Below are 20,334 nucleotides of genomic sequence, written 5' to 3'. Positions count from 1 at the left end.
ACAGCTCCGTGGGCAGAGACCTACCTCACGGAGGGAAGGAGGCAGGCAGCCCACAGTGCCCACCTTGCCTCGCCGGCCRCGCACCTCCACACCTCAGCTTCTCGTGGGGTGCCAAAAGCCAGAGCTGCCRCCTGCCCACAGGAGAAAAAGTGTGTTTAGGCCTTTTCCTTCTAGGGGAGGACTCCCACAGCCCTCTTCCACCCTGAGCCACCTCCTTTTTATTGCTGCCCCCACCCCACCTGCCAGCCCCCGCCCAGCCGCTGCGCACCAGGGCGGTCCCAGCGCAGCTGGGGCTCGTGAAGGGCAGGAAGGGCACATCCCTGCCGTGCCGCACCATGCTGCAGCCTCCGCAGTGTTCGCAGGTGGTGGGTGAGCCCCTGGCAGTGCTGCAGCTCAGCCTCCGTGAGCGCGTTTCTGAGAAGCAAGCGTGGCCTTTCGCTGGTCGGTGCACGTTTGTGCGTCGCGTGTAGGGTCCTGGCGCACATCTGGACCTAACTGTGGATTCTGGTTTTTCCCTAAGCAGGAAAACATGTGAGGGTAGTGGGTGGTGGGGTTCCAGTTGGTTTCCCATGAAATGCGTTTTGAAATTGCTGCTCCGTAACGAACGGGGGTCGGGTTACCCCTTGCTGTACGCGGGAGCGCGGGTGGGTGGGAAGGCACCTCCTGGCTCTGCAGCCTCTGTATCTGTATTGTGAGGAGAAACGGGAGAATCAGGCGCTGAGCTGTGCCGGCCAGGAGCAGTCGTTGGTGCTGACACCTGCGAACCTGGGAAGTTTCCCTTGCTCCACACTAGGACGAGCCTCGCGACAGAACTGTTGGCGTGAAGAGGTCAGCGTTTTGCCTCTTCTCCCKCTCCAAAAAAGACTAGAATCTCCTCTGGCCTTGGCAAAAATCTTCCCCAACATCTTTATTAAAAGCAATATTAAATGCGCGGAGAAAGGTGTTAGTCCAGGGAATWAACATCCCGAGGTAGCCACGCGGCTCTGAGGAAGCGATGAGAGAGGCTGCGTGCGGTGCACCCACGCGGCCCGCGGGGCCCGGGGCCGCGGGAGAGCGCAAGGAGAGAGGAGAAGCGGCCTGGGGACGGGGCACGGCACCTGTCGGGCAGGGAGCCGCGACCCCTGTACGGGTCCCACAGTCAGGACCTGTAAGCTGCATTGCTTTGCATGAACCTGAACACACATGTTACAGAGTATATTGCTTCCTAAAAGTGAGAGGACTTGCAATAGTCTCCAAGGAACCTGTGGATAAATAGGTAGAAAATGGYCCAAAAAGTCAATGTATTTGTAGGTGTGCGGGGTCAGATACCACGTTGTGGACTGTGGCCGCAGCCGGCCCAACACCGAGGGGATCCCCGCCGTCCTGGCGGGCAGCAGGACCGTGTCYCCAGCAGCGCCGCAGGGTCGCCTTCCCGCCCCGAGCCCCAGCGCCGAACGCCAGCCCAGGGCGCTTGCTGCGCCCAGCCACCCCTCACCACCCGGAGCCCGGCCGACGCYGCGGGCAAACCCGCGGAGCCCCGGCAGCCTGCCGCTCCTGCCTGCGCAAACGCACTTTGCCAGTTATTTACTCGCGCTTCCCGGGGAGGCCGCGGCGCGCTGGGGCTGCGTGACGCTCTGGCTGCCATCCCACAGCAACTGCTCACCAAGCGCAAACCGAGTCTGAAAGGTTTGTGCTTTACTAGGCACGAGGTTATTAAAGATTTACGAACAGCAAAATGTAAGAAAGCTTTTCCTTGCAAGCGTGGCGTGTAATGGCTTGTGCTCCAAAATAGAAAGGGCAATTCAGGATTCACCTGAAATGCTCTTTTACACATGCACAYACGCACACACACACACACGCGCGGAGCAAGCCCARTCCCGGCTATGCTGGGTTGAACAGAGCTGTGCTGCTGCATACCCAGCCCTTCTTCAGCCACAGGTTTCTTCTGCATTTGCAGGAGCAGYGTACCTATGAAGCAGCCAAGTCATAAGCACAACTGAAAATACCCCTCTCCCCACATCCTACATTTTTGTAGCCTTGTGCTGAAATACTGTCTTACAATTTGCACATACGGTATGGGTTGCCTTCTGGCAGCTGCCACCCATGCCCAGATGGGCTGGTGCCTCTGCCTGAGCCTCTCCTCCCATGGGAGCAGCGCGTTGCTTTGGTGGGATCCTGAGCATCCTGTCACAGCCCCTGGCACRGGATGATTCTCATCACCTAAAGCCCATTTTCAGGTGGTCACAGTAACCCTTAAGACCACTCATGCGTGGAAGTCCGTGTGATGTAGGCCTCCAGGCAAGTCCAGACAGGCAATGGCTGATCCAATGATTACAAAGATACAAARTCAAGGCTTAGCAAAGGGACGCCCAGTCTTTGCACCAATGTTTAATTGCATTATATCACTGAACAGACTGATCAGAAAAAAATGCAAAGAACTTTGAAACCAAATGAAAAAGTTAGAAAGTCTTGCCAGAAATGCCAAAGACAAAATATTAACCATCACACGGCAGAGAACGGGAGGCTGTCAGCAGACTGCTGCCACAAGAGGGCCACGGGGCAAAGGCCACTTCTGGGAGTCAGTGCAAAGCATTTAATACAGGAAAAACTGTAGCAGTTTTCTCAGTCCAGATTTTATTATAATTTATTTTCCAGCTTCACCCCATTAAAAAAACACATTCCATTAACTTCTATAGAATTAAGACATACGCTAGGATAAATGATTATAAAACACAGGACCTGTTAAGTACAGCAATCTGCTTGCATTTGCGGCTGTAACAGCAGCACTGCTTACACAGATAAGGCATTGCATTTTTCTGGAATAGTCTGTGCATACAGAACACCTGCGAAAAGCATCCACAATGGTAAATCTTGACCAAATGTATTTTAAGTTTTCCTTTTATTACAGTATGAGAGAAAAGAGAGTCACAAAACAAAGAGCCAGAAAGGGTGGCTTAGCCCTGGCAGCTCCGCAGCGGCAGCCAGCAGCGCCGAAGCGGCCCGCTACGCTCCAGCCCGGACCGCCGCTCGCTTACAGCTCTCACTGGCCGGCACATCGTGCTGCTCCGAAGTGCTCCGAGTAGCAGTCTCGCTTTAAACGAGCTTGTGCAAATTCACTGTAGGAGCTGCCACTTCGCTCCGCAGCTCTCCTGGGCGCAGACGGAGCAGTCTGCTCCTGCGCCTTCCACAGGAGCAGGGCTGCATGCCTGCTCGCACCGGTCCGGGGGGTTACGGCCTCCGGCGGTCAACGCCGAGCTCTCCCCGACCCGACAGGGAAGTGGGAATTCTGCACTTAGGCAGATCCACCCAAGACTTCATTTATTTCAAAGCAAATAATACTGCCTCCCTCGAAGGACCTGACTTGCAAACGGGTACATGCAGTACAGAACTGCGTGTGCAGTTGTCACTGCAGCTGCTGGCGGCATTTGCTGCACAGACTCGCTTGGGGAGAAGTGTATTAAATCTTGGTACCCTGAAAGAAGGATCTTCAAAGAGGACGACTGTCTCCCAGCGGGCTTGCCTCCAACTCTCTGTTCTAGCCCAGAGAACCACGAAACATCCTCTGAACTTCTGCCCAATTTCTTTAAACTCTTTTTAAGGACTAGGAAAGTGCAAGGAAAGGGAAGGAAGGGAGCCTAGTCATTACTTTCCCCACAGTTTTGTTTTAGGTTATATTTACTTATATTTTAGGTTTGTATTACACAAACCTATGCAGTGCCAACTTTATAGTGAGCTTCACTTTTATTTTTTTTTTTATCAGTAAAAACTAGCACTAATAAAGGCACAAATCTGTTTTTTGTGATGCTGGGCTGAATCTATTTCCACTCTCCCTCCCTCTTCCCAGGCCAAACCAAATAGATCTCCCCAGAAGCCCTTTTTCCTGAGAGGCATCCTCATCTTGAGCACTTTCAGAAAGCACAGAAATACAGTCATAGCCCTTACTAAACTTTCCTATTTCAAAAGCTTGTGATAGCCATTTGGTTCAAGCATGGGGCAGACCATGGTGCTCCTGGGGCTGCTTGAGTGGCTCCACAGGGCAAGGCAAGACAAGGTGTCCCTGAACCTGCAAGCAYGGCCAGATGTGGCCTTCAGATTCAGTAAGGCACCGATAACTCCTGTAGGTTTCAGTAACAGCTCACAGAGGGCAACGCAGTGGATAATCTGAGCAGAAAGCATCTGCCTAGCAGCAGCAAGACCTCTGTATTCACTTTAAAATGAGACGCAACTGCTGAGATCGCTTGGRGCAGTGTTTCTGGTGTAAAATGAAACACTGTCCCTCTAATGAGGTTTCAAAGTTGGCTTCAAGGTGAAGATTTAAAGCCCCTTTAGATCTCAGAAATTTCTGCTGCCTTGAAAAAAAGGCTGTTGTAGGATTTAAGCAGCAGTGCAGAAAGTTGCATTTCATTTCAAATGTTAAAAATTGAGATAGCTTGCTGGAAAAAAATTGTTGTGACTTCAGACGTAGGGCAAGGCACAGAGAAAACACCATCCCTGGGCAGAGAGCCGCCCAAGGGCAGCCATCGTGCAGCGGGGGCAGAGCYGCAGGGTGCTCCACGTGGCACCACCACCCAGCTCTACGGGAAAGACTCATGGCCCTGCCATGGACTTCTCCCTGATAAGATTCCCTGCAGATACTAAATCRAAAGGACACAGGAGATGGTGGGGTGAAGGCAGGGGAAAAGACACCCAAACCGCTCTGCGGGGTGCTCTGGTGTTTGCACAGCACTTGCATCATTTCGCATTTTGCATTGCGCCAACCTGGCAGTGCAGCAGTTGATAACATCCCTTGGCCCGCTGCTGACTCGGGGTGCACCTGCGTGCACCATGAGCTACTCTGCGCAGGGGTGCCAGGACGGAAACGTCAGCCCTGCACGGTCGGAGGAGCCTCCGTGCTGCGCAGGGACCGCCAAGCTCACCTTAACTGCGTCAGTTCAGGCACCGCTGGYGATGCAAACCCTGTGCCAAGGAGCTCGTTCCTCCCCGCACCGCAGGCCTGCCACCCTCGCTAGTGAGCTTTGTCCTGGAAGGAAACACAGTCTTACAAGGTGATTTGCTTTGGAGAAGATGATGTCTTTTTTAAAATATGAATAAAATTTTAAGCTGGAAGATAATTTTCCAGCTGACTGTTTTGAGAAAACCACTTCAAATGACTTGGAGTTTTGCAGGGGACCTGTTACTGCATGGTGACGTAGCTGCAACTCGTCCAAGGGACCATCTCTCACAATGGCATTAAATTTGATCTGGAARCCACTTTCCAGTGAACAAACAGCCACGAGGATTCTTTCCCACCAGTTGCAGAGACACRGTCTCCCTCATTCCTCATGCACTTACGGGAACTGAAGAACTGTCCACCAAAAATGCCATTGCTCACAGACACTTCAGAAATACTCCTCCAAACTGGAGGTCCAAAGCCCGTCGTGCTGAGCTAGCCAGCAGCACAACCGGGCTCAYGAAGTCACGAACCCCCACACCACATCTGCAGTCCTGACTCCCTGAATCTCCCTCTCGTATTTCATTCTTACGCTGTGTGTTGAGYGTGGTTCCTGCAAGTTTTTCAGGTTTCAGCTCACAGAAGAAAACAGAACATGATCAAATGACATTACAAACAGCTACRGACTCTTCAAGTAAATATATGCATCTTTGGCCATAAAACACCTCCACATCACAGCACTTATGTCCATGCAAAATATGTCAGATTACTTCCATTACTTAGACACCCCAGAACACCTCACTGGAAAAGACTAAATAACCCTGAAAAGTCTCCCCAGCAGCTTCAAGCACTTCAGAGCAGCCAGTGCAGTCCCTGAGACAGGCCATGGGGCGGGCTATGGTCTGCACCCGTTCCAGCGCGTGAGCCACGGTGGATGGCTCAACGCGGGCACGAGCGAGGCAGGCCGGGCTGAGCCATCGACGCGAGGCACAGCAACCACGGCAAGGACACCGATAACATTTAGAGGCACCGGTGCCCACCTGAAGTCAGGTAGTAAGTGTAAAGGTTCTGGACAAAAACAGACAATCCTGAGATGGAGATCCACTTCTTACTAAGGCTTTGAGTGCATGTGGGCTTTTTAAGTGCTTTTTCTGAATTAATTATCACAAAAGACAGACTTGCATTCTTCTCTGTTCCTGTATAAAACACATATGCAAACATGGCTTAAGACCCACGATCACTTAGGATATCATTTTAAAGTTTGTATTAAAAATATTTTATCCAAATGATAAATATTTTAAAACAAGCATTTACAAAAATAAATGGTCCATTCCCATAAGGAAGGACATATATAGCTGAGCTTCTGAATACATCTTAAGGCAACACAATTATTGATGAAGCTAGTTAATAAAATCTTTGGTATGAGAGTATAGTACATTAATATTCATGCACCGTTGTCTTCCCTTGGCAGGTATATACTGTACAGACAAGCGAAGAGGCAGCTYTTCCTTAATTTCTTGATAAGTCTTCCAAATACAACATACAAATCTTTCTAACATGTCTTCCTATGATAATAGGAGAAAAGCCCAAGATTCTCCTGGCTCTTCCTAGGACTTTGGTATCTAAAAAATAGGTGGGAGAAAGAAAGAAAGAAAAGAAAGAAAATAAACACAGTAAGTTTTGTTCCAATAAATAATATCTGGAAAAAAACCTAATAAAAATGACTCTGGATGAAAGCCTGTTTCCTTCAACATTGTATACATCAACTGCCACAACGAGGTAGCAATGGATCTATCAGACCTGCTGCAATTTCAGACACCTAACGGGAGCTTACTGAGTTAGCAAAGGGGGCAGTTTTACACCTGTGTGTGGCACTGGTTAGTCTGAGCCAGGTCTGCAGGCCACAACTTACAAGAGACATTGAGACACTGCATGGGTTCAGGAAAGAGCAATAAAAACTTGGGGGGGGGGGAAGCATTGGCCTTCAAGAGCTCTAGCTGGTGATTTTAGCAAAAATAAAGATTGAGCACAGGCACAGGCACCTCCACTGGGAGAAAATGCCAAGTGTCAGCTGGCACAGACACGAGGGCCTAAGGGACTCCGCAGTCTGGTGGAAAATGGAGTAACAAAAATGAAAGGCTGCAGCTGAAACAGATTCACACTGAGAATACCACACATGCTTTAACACCATGGCCAATTAACTGGGGCAAATGACCAGGGAAAGTGATGGTGTCTGTTTTTTTGTATTGGGCCCCAAGTGCTTTCTGGAAATGCTTCTGTCAAAAGGTGGTGACTGAGCCTGGTGATGGGAGGTGAAGGCTGCTAAGGACACACATGGGTTGGCCTAAATGATTCCCTTTTAACCTTAAACCCCAACTCCACAGAAAGCCCAGCCAAGGGGCTCTGATGTGGGAATGAAGGGTAGCATGGCCCAGACTCCCACATCATGTGAGATGTCTGTGAACTGGTGGCTAAGCAAATGGCCTAGAGCTCTAGGAAAGAAAATAAAAAACATCACTGAGCTCTAAGTGGCATGACCAGGACACGAGAGCAGGAGGCACTCATCCAGAACAGAGTTCAGCTCCTGTCCCACTTCCCCTGCCCCACTGGTGCTTCTCGCGGCACTGGGGGAAGACCTGGGGCAAATGACCCCTTTGGATCAGCTGCCCTCTCCCCGGCTTGGCTCCCACCAGCGCTGACTYGCCAGTTCACTGAAGTTGGCTCACGTGGACGCATCCACTGCAGGCTGGGCAGGGCTGGGCAGTTATTTGAAAGCAAACGGAGATGCCATGCAGTAGACTGGGATCAGATATTAATGGGCCCATTTGCTCTTCGTGATTAAAGGCTCCAAGAGAGGTACCCAAGTGAGCCCTTCCRCAGTGGTTTAACATACCATTCCGCCCCCAGCTTTTGGCTTTGCCTTTCTTCAGAGAGTTGATAAGGGACGACCTGGAATTGGGGCAGCTCCTCGCTGTGCTGGGCAGGCGGCTGCGGAGCAAATCGTTACCTGTGTGCACCCACAGCCAGCACCAGGGACTTGTGCTGTAGCCGCTGGGCAAGTCCCAGGCCTTGCCCACGCTCCAACCACCCCCAAAAGGACATGCAGCCCCRAAGGTTTGGGACTGTTCTCCTGCCTTCGCCTTATGACTGCTGGGCATCATGACCCATTGCTATAGCAACAGGAGTTCACATGACTCCTCTCTTCAAAAAGAGCCTTATTTGTGGCAACTTCTGAAGGCAAACTATCCATTATTTATATCTCGGCATGTCTGAAGCGCAGAGTGTGTCCTAGCYTCATTAATGAATGATGACACCTTGACCTGCTCTGTCAAGTAAGTCACGTTAGATCAAGAAGCACAGTGCTCTCCCTAGGCACATGGGGAATAAGGCAATCCAGAGAAAAAATACTGGAATAGCTTACCTGAGTCACAGCAATACCAAAACAAGGCAAATCCTGCAGCAACGCTGAAACAAGCAAGGAAAAACACTGGACCTGGAGAAGACAGAAAAGGGAACGTATGAAGAGAGAACACACGAGCAGGAGTTCGCCCAAGTTAATAAAACAYCTACTGCTCTTCATGTGCACAGCTGAGTGTATTCAAACGAAGCCGGCACAGTCGCAATTATGTATGTTCTGGAGTTAATGTACTCTAAAGTACACTCACTATACTGTAACTAATTTCTGCTGCAGTTACTTCGACACCATTCACTATTCGACTCCGTCTAACTAGCTAAGCTATTAAATTCAAGTGAAAGCTTCCTTAGATGTTTTTACATAGTCTAAAACTTTGTGCAAAGAAAACCTTTAAATCCTATAACAAAATATTAATTAGATTACCGGGACCTTACCCRCACAAGGTAGCATTTTACCCCATAAGTAGCCCCCATTGGGTCAACGTAGATCCCGAGGGGGTGAGAATACATCATATGAGACTGCAGTCTCCTGGAAGGAGTTTTTTAGTGTTTGTCCCCCCCCTTTTAGCTTTGTGCCTGTCTCCCTTTTCCTGCTTGCCAGCCTGCGCTCCCAAGTCCCACCGGCTTCGCTTCCGTGCGGCCTCGCTCTGCAGGGAGCTGCAGGCTCCGGCCCCACAGAAGTAACTCGTGCCAGAGGAGCGAAACAGAGAGCCGAAGCCAGCAGCCAGACCAGCGCCGGCCGTCAGCTCGGCTGCTTCGCTTGCAGCTGGTACGTCGGATTTTCTTTATTTTCATTGGCTACACGTCTCAATTATTTAGATAGTGTCTATGTACACATTTAGATAAAATGGGGCAGAAAAGGACTTTATGGGATTATATACACAGATGCTCCACAAATCACACTTTCACGACAAAACCAAATATTCTTGTTCCTGTTTACAATACTGATGGAAGCTGAAATGCAGCGTGATTTGTACACCCACATACCTAAAGAAAAGGATTTCTTTAAAGGTGTCTGCCTGGAATGACACGCAGTGTAATGCGGATGTTCAATACTGGTGTTCAATAAAATCTTTCCAGATCGTACTTTTCCTCACACAAAAACCTCACAAAGATTTACACCTGCTCCTTTATTATCTAAAACACCATTTGCATTTACTCCTTCACTATGAATACAGCTACGATCTGCCAATTTAAGGACAGATGTGCTCCAGGCTGACAAACTGGCGGCTCCGACCGCATGAACAGGGATGTTAAAAACAGCAGTGGAGCGAGGGCTTAGCTGCTCCCGCAGACGCAACGTCCCAGGGAGGGCAGCACTGGCCTAAGCCCAGCTCTCAGCAGCATGAGAAAGAGTAGAAATTACATTTTYTCATTTCCAAGCACCTTATCTGCTGTTCCTGTGCTTTTATGCTRCAGTCAGCAACAGCGAGGTGAAATGTAATTTAGCTCAGTATTCAAAGTAACAACTACACAGGCAAAAAAATGTTAAAGGCAAAAAAAGTTAAACTGTGTTTCTGTCCCTCACTGCACTCTTCTTTCAAGTGACCCCCCCCCGCCCCAAAGGCATGCTTCATATATGGTGCTTTTATTCTCTCCTAATAGAWTCTAAATTTCTAAATGAATTATCAGTTAAAACTCAAATGATAAAATATTTCCTTATGAATTTTGAAAATTATTCAATTTTTCTTTAGGTAAAACTATTCATACATGCCAGTTCCAAATATCTTTCAGTGAATCAAATATTTAACCCTCTGTAATCCAGACACTGAGAAGACAAAGGGGGAAAAAAAGCTTAACAGTTTCTCCCAAGGAAAGCAGGTTTAAGTTCACTCTGCTCATCTTATTTTGTCTTAGTTTTGTRCTTAATTCGAAAATTTCAGTAATTTACAGTGTATTAAAAAAAATTCTTGAGGGCCTTGTGAAAAATCACAGCAGCAGCTGAATAATCCTTACTACTCCTTAAGAATTTAGCTAAAACAGAATAACTAAAAATATACTCTTGTAAATATTGCYTAGCCTCTACAGTCCCTTCAATTGCCTGGCACTGTTTTCCTCACCAGCAACTCAGCACTTTTTCCTCCATTATTTCCACTTAAACAGTGACAGTAAAGACACCGTGAAACAAACGACTTGTTACATGAAATGCAATTACATGATAAAATTAATTGCATCTTAATCTGAAAAGCCATTCCATCCAGCGACACGGTATGCATTTATTTACCCCTGTCATTTAGCATACATTTCTCCTTGTCAGTGTCTATCTCTGTGGAATCTGTGGTTTCTAGAAATAAAAGCAACACAGCAAAAGTTAGTACACAGCTCAGGCAAACATACATAATCAGCACACGCAAAATTGCATGAAGTACCACATTTCAGGAGAATACCCGGTTTTGATACGAAATGTTTGCTGCTCCTGAGAGTAAATTATTGCTATAGTTAAAYTGGGATATATGCTTATTAAAAGGCRTAGKCACATAATCATTTGAATGCAACTATAAACAGCTGTAGCGACAGGTCTCTGATCTGGTTAAACACCAACCACACGAGTAACGTTAAGCACGGCRTTACTCCGCCTCGGACCTAACGGGGAACTGCTGCAATCTCCTGGCACGCGCAACTCGTTTAGAGCAGTCAAACTGTTTCGTAGCGGAGGGAAGCAGGAGGTAATCCTGCCGTAACGCCAGAAATTTTCACTGCAATAAACATAAGACACTTCTGAATCAAAGCAAGTGCTAATCTGAAAACACTCCTCTGATTTAATGCATCATCATCCTTTGTATGCTTGAGTGAATCTCTGGGCATTAACGTAGCTGGCGGWCGAAGCACTCGCAGCACCCTGCTCGGCACACATTATCTACCCAAATTCTGCTCTCGGGCTACGCACGCGTGCGGCTGCTTTGGAAGGCTGTAGGCAGCTGGGAAGCGGTCCCTGCCCTTCCCTACGCTCGCCTGCCACCGCCGGACTTGGGCAAAGAGGAGAAATCTGGTTCTGGCGGAAATTTTAACAGGTTTTTTAAAAATGAAAAAAAAAAAATCCTCTGTAGAGGATACAGCTGTGCAGGCTCTGTTACAGACCTCTGCCCTGGCCACAGTTTGTCACCGAAATTATTTTCAGGTGTTTATAACCCTGCCCTTTCCCGTTCAATCTGCATTTAGAACACAGTACCCACGTGAGGAATTCCCCTTCTTTCTTCACTTCCGCAAAATCTAGTGTCAACCCAGTACGTGTTCTGTGCTGAATCTTRTAAAACTCCTCGTACGGGTAACATCCGAGTAACGTTAACATCGTACGTGCGAAAGGTCTGACGGATAATATTTAAAACGATTTGAATTCCCTTAAATGAGGAATAATGGCTTATGCTGAGAAGGAAGCTCTTCTTGAAGACCAAAACTCCGGGGTTTTAGTGTAAGAAGCTGAACGAACGCGTTTCAGGTTCGCGTTACTAAATGAAGCCAGGGATTCAACAGCTTAAAACCTACCWACAGCCCTACCTGCCACTTCTACTCCAGAAATAAAAATAAGACATTTAATTTTTCTAACCTATGTATTTCTGGCCTAACAGTTTGGCTCTCGCTGGAAGTTGACCTGCATGGGTAAAATTTCCCCCTGCATKTAACTGGGGAGCTTCTTCTAGCTACAGATCAGTTGCCTGGTGAAGCACTAGTGCTGTTAGACACTTTGTAAGGTCTCCTCAAACCGCAGTCCCTTTGCAGCATCATTAATTTAACTGCCAGAGCTCTCCCTCAACTTCTYGAGCCATTTCAGTATGCTGAATGCCTGAATATATTTACAGATTTCCCACCCCTTTGGCACATCATTTTTCTCTCCAGCTAAGTAAAAAATTAAAAATTAAAAATAATAATAATAAWAAAAAAATTCGAGCACTATCATCCCAAGAGGGCGATGTTACCCCAAGATGACAGGCTCGATGCTTTTCCCTTAACAGTCGAGCTGCTTTGCAGCACAGAGAGGGAGCCGAGCTCTCCCGCGGCGCGCATGCGAACCTGCACAAAACGTGCCCGAAGGGCGAAGCCGGTAGTATTGCAAGGGCCTGCGAACGATGAATGAGCTAACAACGTGTTCGCCCCATGTTAAACACGACACAGCTCGGCAATCTAAGGACTGGGGGAAAACGAAGCTTCTGGGCAACCAGGATTTTGAGAGTTTGTTTCACCAATTTGAGGTGATTTCCATGTAATGYTCTTATTTGCTACAAGTCAGAATAGCTGCAGAGAAAATAAACACGCTATTAAGGAGCAATGGTTAGTAAAAAGAAACTGCACTTCCTATGAGTTATTTTTCTGTGTCCTATGTGTGATATTTAAATTGTATTTTAAAGACACAGGCTGATATTTCAGGAGCATCAGACAAATTTGGACAGCCCCCACCAGTCACCAAATAACAAGAACTGTGCAGTTGAATCCCTCCACTGCTTTTCGAAATTTCTAGTCAGAAGGAATTAATGCATCAAAAAATTTTTAAGTAAAGTAAACAGGAATGTCTCTGAAATGATGTTTTGTAATACACAGACGAAGAAATCTGCAGGTGCCTCAACTTACTTAAGATTTTCCTGCTTGGCAGGTCGTTATACAGCTGTTCGGCATTGATCTGCAGAGCCCTGTAAAACTCCTGGCAGTGTCTCTCCCCTTTCTTCTGAAGGTGCTTTAGCAAACCTGAGAGCCGGGTGTGGAGCGACGCCTTCGGGTTCCTGAACTGTAAGGGAAAAGCGCTCATCAGGAGACAGACCACCACGGCTGGAGGCCAGCTCTGCGTCACTCGGCGGTGCGCCAGCGGCCGAAGATGCGGAGCTGCTTTTACGTTTGCTAAATGAATGTAAAAAGCACACGCACGGCCCGGCACCTTCGAGACACCGACCCCGGCGCCGGAGACGCTCCCCGACGGAGAGCGCGTTGCCTCTGCCCGCCCCGGACCGCGGTTTCTGCCCCAGGGAAGCGGCAGCTCCTCCACGCGCGGTGCTTTCTCTGCGTGCAAACTTGCTACTCTACAACTTGGTTCTGACAGCAAATAGAAAACATCAGTAAATACCACAGGGAATTCTAACGTTTTCAAGTTTTCCCTCAGGTTTTCCTACTAGTGATCACCCCAATAAAGTACTTCACGCCACTTATATCATCCCCAGTACAGGGAGCTGCATGTCCCACGGCCTCCAGCGCAGCTAACGACTGCACGCCGCACGCACGTACACAAATTACCCCGACTCAGGCAACGGGGCGAGCAGCAGCACAAGAAAGTACTTCTTCTATGGTCCAAGAAGGGATGAACACTAGGAGAGCTTACAGGGAGAATGAAAAGGTGCAGCTAGCCTTCCACACATCAAACTGATTCCAGCTGATTTGGAAAGTGCCCAAAAATATTCTCAGGAAAGCGTTGCCTTTCAGGCCAGCACAGTAGATAACATTAGCAGTGGACTTAGTTTGGATTAATTCCTTCTCAAGGGAGGGAACAATACAATATATCTGATATAACGCTCCTTATTCCAACAAAATTCCCACAAGATTGAGTGGGAATAGCGGATAGAGCTCACAGAAAGTTGTGCAGACCTGCAGGGAAGCAGCTGATTTCTGTCTGCAAAGTGTAGAATCACAAATTAGGTTTCACGAACTCCTGAYGCATTTCTTTTGAAGCTCTTAACAGGAAGAGACTTCCCTTAATTGTGCGCGTCACGCTATTTATCATATTTCTGTGGCTAGATCGGCTCAGCTGATGATCTAGCACAGATCTACACCACCAAATCACTGCTCAGCCCAGGGAGCTCTAATTCACATGGGATTATGACAGAATTTGGCCCGTTATTATTAATGCCAAAGTGCTGATTTGCCAAGACCCTGAGGCTTGAGCAGGCACTGAAAGCAGCAGAGGGCAAGCACAGATGGTTATAATGGAAACCTGGTGCAAAAGATCTTTTACACCGGTGTAAAAGATCTTTCTGCCTAAGAACAGCTTCATCTTTTTGCACGCTACATGCCAAGGAAAGAGGTCTTCTCCCAGGCAGAGCCGTGCCTCCTGGAGACATGACCGCCTTCGTCCCCCTCGCACGCTCCCACCCCCATCACTGGAGCGGCTTGGACAAACGCCCGCTTCTCCAGCACAACTTCTCGGCGGTATTAATCAGCAATCAGAACAGAGGAAGCCCAGAAAGGTGATTTTGCAGACGGGAGCGTAGGCAGCACGGGTCGTCTCCCACCCGCCGCTCCGCAGGGACTCACGGCGGAGGCAGGCGCGCTCGGCATTCGGCGCCCCAGTGAGGATGGTGGCGGTCAGAGGGGAGCGCGGCCGTGACCGCCCCGGACGGGCAGAGCCGGGCCGGCGACGTCTCCTCCGAGCCGAGACCCCGGATGCGACCCGTCCGCACGGAGCAGGCAGCAACGCGGGGCTGCAGGGCTGCTGGAGCAGCTCCCAGGAAAACACAGAAACGCACAGGGATGCAGCAAAATTCATTAAATTACCTTTTCCGCTTCTGCATTGGTGAGAATTTGGGGGTAGACTCTGTTGAGCTGAAGAATAATTTTATCCACCACTTGCTCATTCAGTCGGCTATTGCTTGTAAGAAAATACATGTCCTGTTGCAGCCGAACGCAGTATGACTGATCTAGGGGTAAAAACAACAGAGATTGGGTAACCACAGTAATTAAATTAGCAAACCCACTTTTAAGCTCTACAAATTTCACTTTTACTAACCACAGTTAAAAATTAAAAAATAAAATTGTTACCGTCACCTAAGTTTTGACAGCTGAACMATCGTTTAGGGCAATGCAATACAAGGACCCATCGCTCCAAGTTACAGCTATCCCAGCTCCTGGCTAGCCAGCAACGCGGCCTCGCGCTTTCTGAAGGGAGAGCGCTCTGCTCAACGCACACGTCTGGAGCACCGACGGATGCCGAAGCAAATACAGCCACAGCAGCCACTCGGTCCTAAAGTTGTCAAACCACCGGAGATAATTTTCCCGCTATTTATAAACATGAAGTCAGACTACAGAGGTTAAAACTAATGCGTTTTATACAATGTTTAATGTAAATATGTATTTCACAGAGTGACGCCCGCTCTTATCGGGAGCTGCAAGCGGACCGTGACTTGGCCTCAGGGTAGGTCAGCGACGAAGATGCAYGGCCGCCACCGTGCACAACCGCCACCAGCCAGCGGAAACCCTGGGAGCACAGCGCACCGCATCCAAGCAGCACGGGGAAAAATACCAGAATAGTCCCCCTGCGTAAAGCACGCCCAGGTTTTACGGTGTCTGGGCTACCAGAAAATACACAATCATCAGCACCTTTGCGCACTGCTGTTTACAGAAGACGAACAAGAAGATGAAGGAGAAAGCAAGAGAAGTTTGCACAGCACCTCGGCACAGCCCTTGCCCTTTCTGTACCGTGCCAGTTTTTTTTTAATCACACTGTCCTTTTTCTGCCTCTGCGCAGGAAAGGGTTTAGGAAGACTTCTGGATGTGCTCGTGCTGGAGTAGTAACTTCCCTAGCGCCTGAGTCGCTCCTACTCAACTAAAACCACACAGCTATGGACACTGCACAGACAGCGGCAACTTCACAGGCACCGCRGGGCTGCTGTTACAATCTTGCACTTTTTATATAGACATAGTTTTACTCCCATATGTTTCCAATTCCCTTTTTTTCACTGCTGTGTCTCAAGGCAACTTTTTAGTGTGTGGTTAGAAACATCCTGATGTATTTGCTGTGTAACTCCCTTGTGTTGCAAGGAGCTCCATGGTGTCTGAGTCAGGTCTGAAATCCAGCTTTCCTTCCTTAAATCAACCCATCTGGACAGATGAAAGGCTCAGTGGACGCTGACAGTGGGCTCCAGGCAGCAGGATATGGTGAAGTTGTCTTTCCATGCAAATGCCTCTTGGGGAGTGAAGCGCCACATCCTTGCTTCCTGCCTCCCTCCCTCTCCATGCAGAGGGATYTCTTCTTCCTCCTCCTAGTGATACCATTTGCAATGACTGAGTTGAAGACTGCATGGCACATACAATTCTGCACCTCCTGCAAGCTTACAATATATTACATATATTAAACCAGGTTCTTAGAGCTAGCAGAACAATTAAGCTTTAGGTAACACCTCAGCATTCAAATAAAAAAAAAAAAAAACCCTGCAGCAAGTGGTAAAAGTACTACGAGGACCTGAAAAAACGAGCATATAAAGTAAAATAAAAGCAAGCCTGAGGAGTCATCTCCGTCCCTCCTCCCCACTCTCCGATACTGCTCCCTGGTCACCACTAATGCCATACAGGCAACATGCAGAGGTGCTAGCTGCACTGTCACAGCCAAGTTAATGCAAGATTGCATTTCAGCTGCGATCGTTTTCCTGCCACGTAGGCATGGCCCTTTTCACTTACAGGCACTCACTACGCCGCTGCCAGCCTTACCGAGGGCCTCTCGCCGCAGGGGAAGCCTGCGTGCTCGTGCTCTGCAGATGGCATTAGGCAGCAGAAGCCTCGCTGAGGTTGCTGGGACGGCCCTGTTTTCTTCCTGTCTAAGCCAAAAGGCTGGAGAAAAGACTAGATGACATTTTTTTTTGCCTCTGTCAGAGGACACTGCTAGATTATGCGCACCACAGATAAAATGTACGCCTGGCTCAGACGTCAGCAAGAAGCTTTTCCTGCCCTATGGGATGGTCCATTTTTAAGAAGTATCTTTGGAGTTGCCTGCTCCCTGCTCCATTTCCACAGTGACATTTTACCTGCCTGGACCTACACCTACTCCAAGTTAGTTTCTTCCAGGATTTGGGATGGGATGCCAGGTTCAAAATTCCCTGAAGAGAGGTCATCAAGCTCAACTTTAGYTCAGTAAAAGTAGAGCAGAAGTAATTTCCAATATGACACACGTCTCTCCTGAAATCCTTTACCTTTCCCAGCGCCGAGAAATCTCTGCCCAAGCCACATGAGCAATGGCTGCATTCAAGCGTCAGGCAGGCTGGAGAAGGCAGCTTCCCACCGGAGCAGAACCATGCTCCAGCTCCTAAATTAAAAAGCCAACAGTCCCAGAGGCTGGGACTTGGCACCCTGCTTTGGGGCGATAAGGGTATCTGAACAGCACACATGTGTTTGAATTCCTCAGGCGCTGCTCTAGGAGCCACCAGGCCTGGCCAGCTCCTCTCACATCCCTCAGGGCCACCGCAGCACAAGGGGCCAAGAAGCCCCAGGGACACCGCAGCCCTGTGCTCCCCAACACCCCATGGGGCCAGCTGCCAGGAGTGGGCTCGGCGCTCCTCCCATCCCCCTGCACGACCAACGGCTTTACAACAGCAAAGACGTGCTGCCATGCAAGTCAGCCACTTCTAATGGCCCAGTTACGGGTGATTTACTGTACAAACATGGCTCAGGATGCAAAACAAATACGACAGAGTGCTGCACCTGGCCGGGAATAACYCCAGGCACCAGTGCAGCCTGGGGCCAACCCGCTGGAGAGCAGCTCTGCAGACAAGGACCAGGGGTCCTGGTGGACAGCAAGCTGAACGTGAGCCAGCAATGTGCCCTTGTGGCAAAGAAGGCCAATGGTGTCCAGGGCTGCACTGCCAGCAGGTTGGCGGAGGCAGTCCTTCCTCTCTGCTCAGCACTGGTGAGGGCACATCTGGAGTGCTAGGTCCAGTGCTCCCCAGGGCTCCCCAGTACATGCATCTGCTGGGATRAGCCAGCAAAAGGCCACAGAGATGACRAAGGGATCASAGTGTCTCTCATATGAGGAGAGGCTGTGAGAGCTGGACCTGTTCAGCCTGGAGAAGAGAAGGCTCAAGGGGATCTCATCAGCATGCATTAAGTATCTGAAGGAAGGCTATAAAGAAGATGGGGACAGACTTTATTCAGTAGTGCCCGGTGACAGGACAAGAGTCAACGGCCACAACCTGAAACGGAGGAAGTTCCGTCTGAATCTAAGGAAAAACTTCTCTACTGTGAGGGTGACTGAGCACTGGAGCAGSTTGCCCGGAGCAGTTGAGAAGTCTCCTCCTTCCTTGGAGACAGTCAAAAGCCATCTGGACACAGTCCTGGACAACCTGCTCTAGGTGATCCTGCTTCAGCAGAGGGCCAGACCAGATGATCTCCAGAGGTCCCTGCCAACCTCGACTCGCCTCTGATTCTGTGACTGTGCTATGAAGTTTTATAATCACCRTTCATGCAGTGCCAGCTCTTTAAAATTGAACACACCCATTATTTACATTTTAAAAGAAACCCCAGGCAAATAACTTCACAACTGTAGCTGATGTGTTTTGAAGTCTTGAGAATTTGGGGAGTGGCTGTTTGGGATATTTTGCATATCTATCTTCTATCTCACTGTCTCAAAAAGACTAGAGTTATTGTAAGGGAAATGTAAAGTATTTACACTAAGAAGACCTTGTTTTTAAGCAGAAGTCACACCTGTATTAAAAGGTACAGTTGCTCCACTAGCCAGCGCTGGCCTAGAGAGTTCAGAGTAGCAAAACTGGGAGACGAGGTCAATTAACCACAGTTTGGAGTACAGCCTTGGCATTGCCAGGCGTTTTAACACCCTCAGAATACACCTTCACAGCTTGCTGCTTCACTCCAACAGAAGTGAGGAATTAGCAGAAGACAGAAAGAGATTTGAAGGCCAAACCTTGCTAAGGTTTATTTGCAAAAGCAGGTCTACTGAAATCAGTAACAGAATTGCTGCTCTTTTGGATAAAACTACATGGACCTGTCACCCTTACACTGGCTTCTGGGTTACCACCTCATATTTATTGATCTCATTAAATTAATAAACCCAGCTGTATTTCAAATTTGTAGGCCCACGATCAGCAACTAATTAAAATATTTTTTGGAAAAAAAATCTAGGGGCGCTTGATACTTTCTCTGGCATCACTGTATCTTTATTACGATCTCATCTTCCTTTTGCTTCCCCCTTAAAAGACTCCTTCAATTTACCATGCAAACAGACAGGATAATGACAAGTGGATAAATTTAGATACAACAGGCACAAAACCCAATGCATCTCTCCTGGGTTTTCCACAGGAATCCACATAATGTGCAAACATCAGTTCTATAAACGTCAACGGTCCCTGATGCATAATGCAAACACAAGTTGCAACTTCCCTGTTAATGCTACTTGATGATTTTCATAAACTTTACAAAGGCAAGTTGACAAATAAAACCTGACAGCATGTGACCAATCATTTGTTTACGTCCATGCAAACTCCCTGCTGAAGGAGCTCAGGAAAAAAAGCTGAAAATATCTCCTTAAAGAAAATGCAAGCTTTTATACTAATTTAGTCTTCAGCTTTCTCCTTCCAAGAGCCCAAGACAGTCATGCCGCAGATTTTTTCAAAGAGAAAATCTGGTTGCAGAGGAATGGTCAAATTGCACTGGTTACTGAACAGGCCGCTGAGGAACAGGGTCTGTTTTGCTCCTCTGGGGTTTGGAAAAGATGATGCAGAGGCTAAAGACATGGTACCTCCCTTCCAAGCCTCAACCACACGCTAAGTGCTACTGCTCCTGGCATACGTTAGTAACCGGAAGTCAAGAGTCTTGACAAAAAATTCAGAAACTCATCTTTATCTGAAATATCTATTAAAAGTGAAAAAAGAAGTAAATAAAATAGTGAACAAAATATTACAATCCTCTCGGTACTTGAATATGGTGTAGATTATTCTATGYACGCTCCTGGGGCCCCTTGACTCTCACACGAAGGGCAAATAAAGCAGCTGGGCCTCTAGGTGCCCACAAGCCTCGGGCCGCAGGCGCAGAGGCGGAATCCCGGCGGACAAGAGCGCGAGCGGCGGCAGCGGCACACACTTCCCCCCGCCGCCGCATCCGCGGCCGTCCGCGCCAGGCGTGAGAGCTGGCGGGCAACGCGCAAGGCGCCGGGGCGTAGGCGTCGCACTCGAGCACCCCCCGGAGCAACGCCCACGCCGGGTGCCAGCCGAACGCCTCCCCCGGCCGGGCCCGTCTCGCCCCCGGAGCGCTCTCCCGAGCCGGGCGCACAAGCGCCGCCCGCGCGCCGCCCACGCGCGCCCCGCTGCCGAACC

The 20,334-nt window shown here is 48.8% G+C and overlaps 1 protein-coding gene across 1 annotated transcript in view; it reads right to left on the bottom strand.

Annotated features, from left to right (window-relative positions):
• Positions 1-2,593: 2,593 nt before the first annotated feature.
• The window catches only part of CARD19 (caspase recruitment domain family member 19), a 27,148-nt gene continuing 9,407 nt past the window's right edge, over positions 2,594-20,334 (bottom strand). The window contains exons 3-7 of the mRNA XM_085302551.1: positions 14,795-14,937; positions 12,887-13,040; positions 10,548-10,607; positions 8,331-8,402; positions 2,594-6,531 (exon numbers count right to left, since the gene is read on the bottom strand). Coding sequence (XP_085158677.1) covers positions 6,419-6,531; positions 8,331-8,402; positions 10,548-10,607; positions 12,887-13,040; positions 14,795-14,937 — 542 coding nt within the window. The 3' untranslated portion in view covers positions 2,594-6,418. The remainder of the gene's footprint in view (positions 6,532-8,330; positions 8,403-10,547; positions 10,608-12,886; positions 13,041-14,794; positions 14,938-20,334) is intronic.

This window comes from Rhea americana, unplaced genomic scaffold (assembly GCF_003343005.1).
Source record: "Rhea americana isolate MKP2758 unplaced genomic scaffold, rheAme1 scaffold_19, whole genome shotgun sequence".
Classification (NCBI taxonomy): Eukaryota; Metazoa; Chordata; class Aves; order Rheiformes; family Rheidae; genus Rhea; species Rhea americana.
Note: the sequence above shows the minus strand (reverse complement) of the source record. Positions and strands in the feature narration are given on the sequence as shown.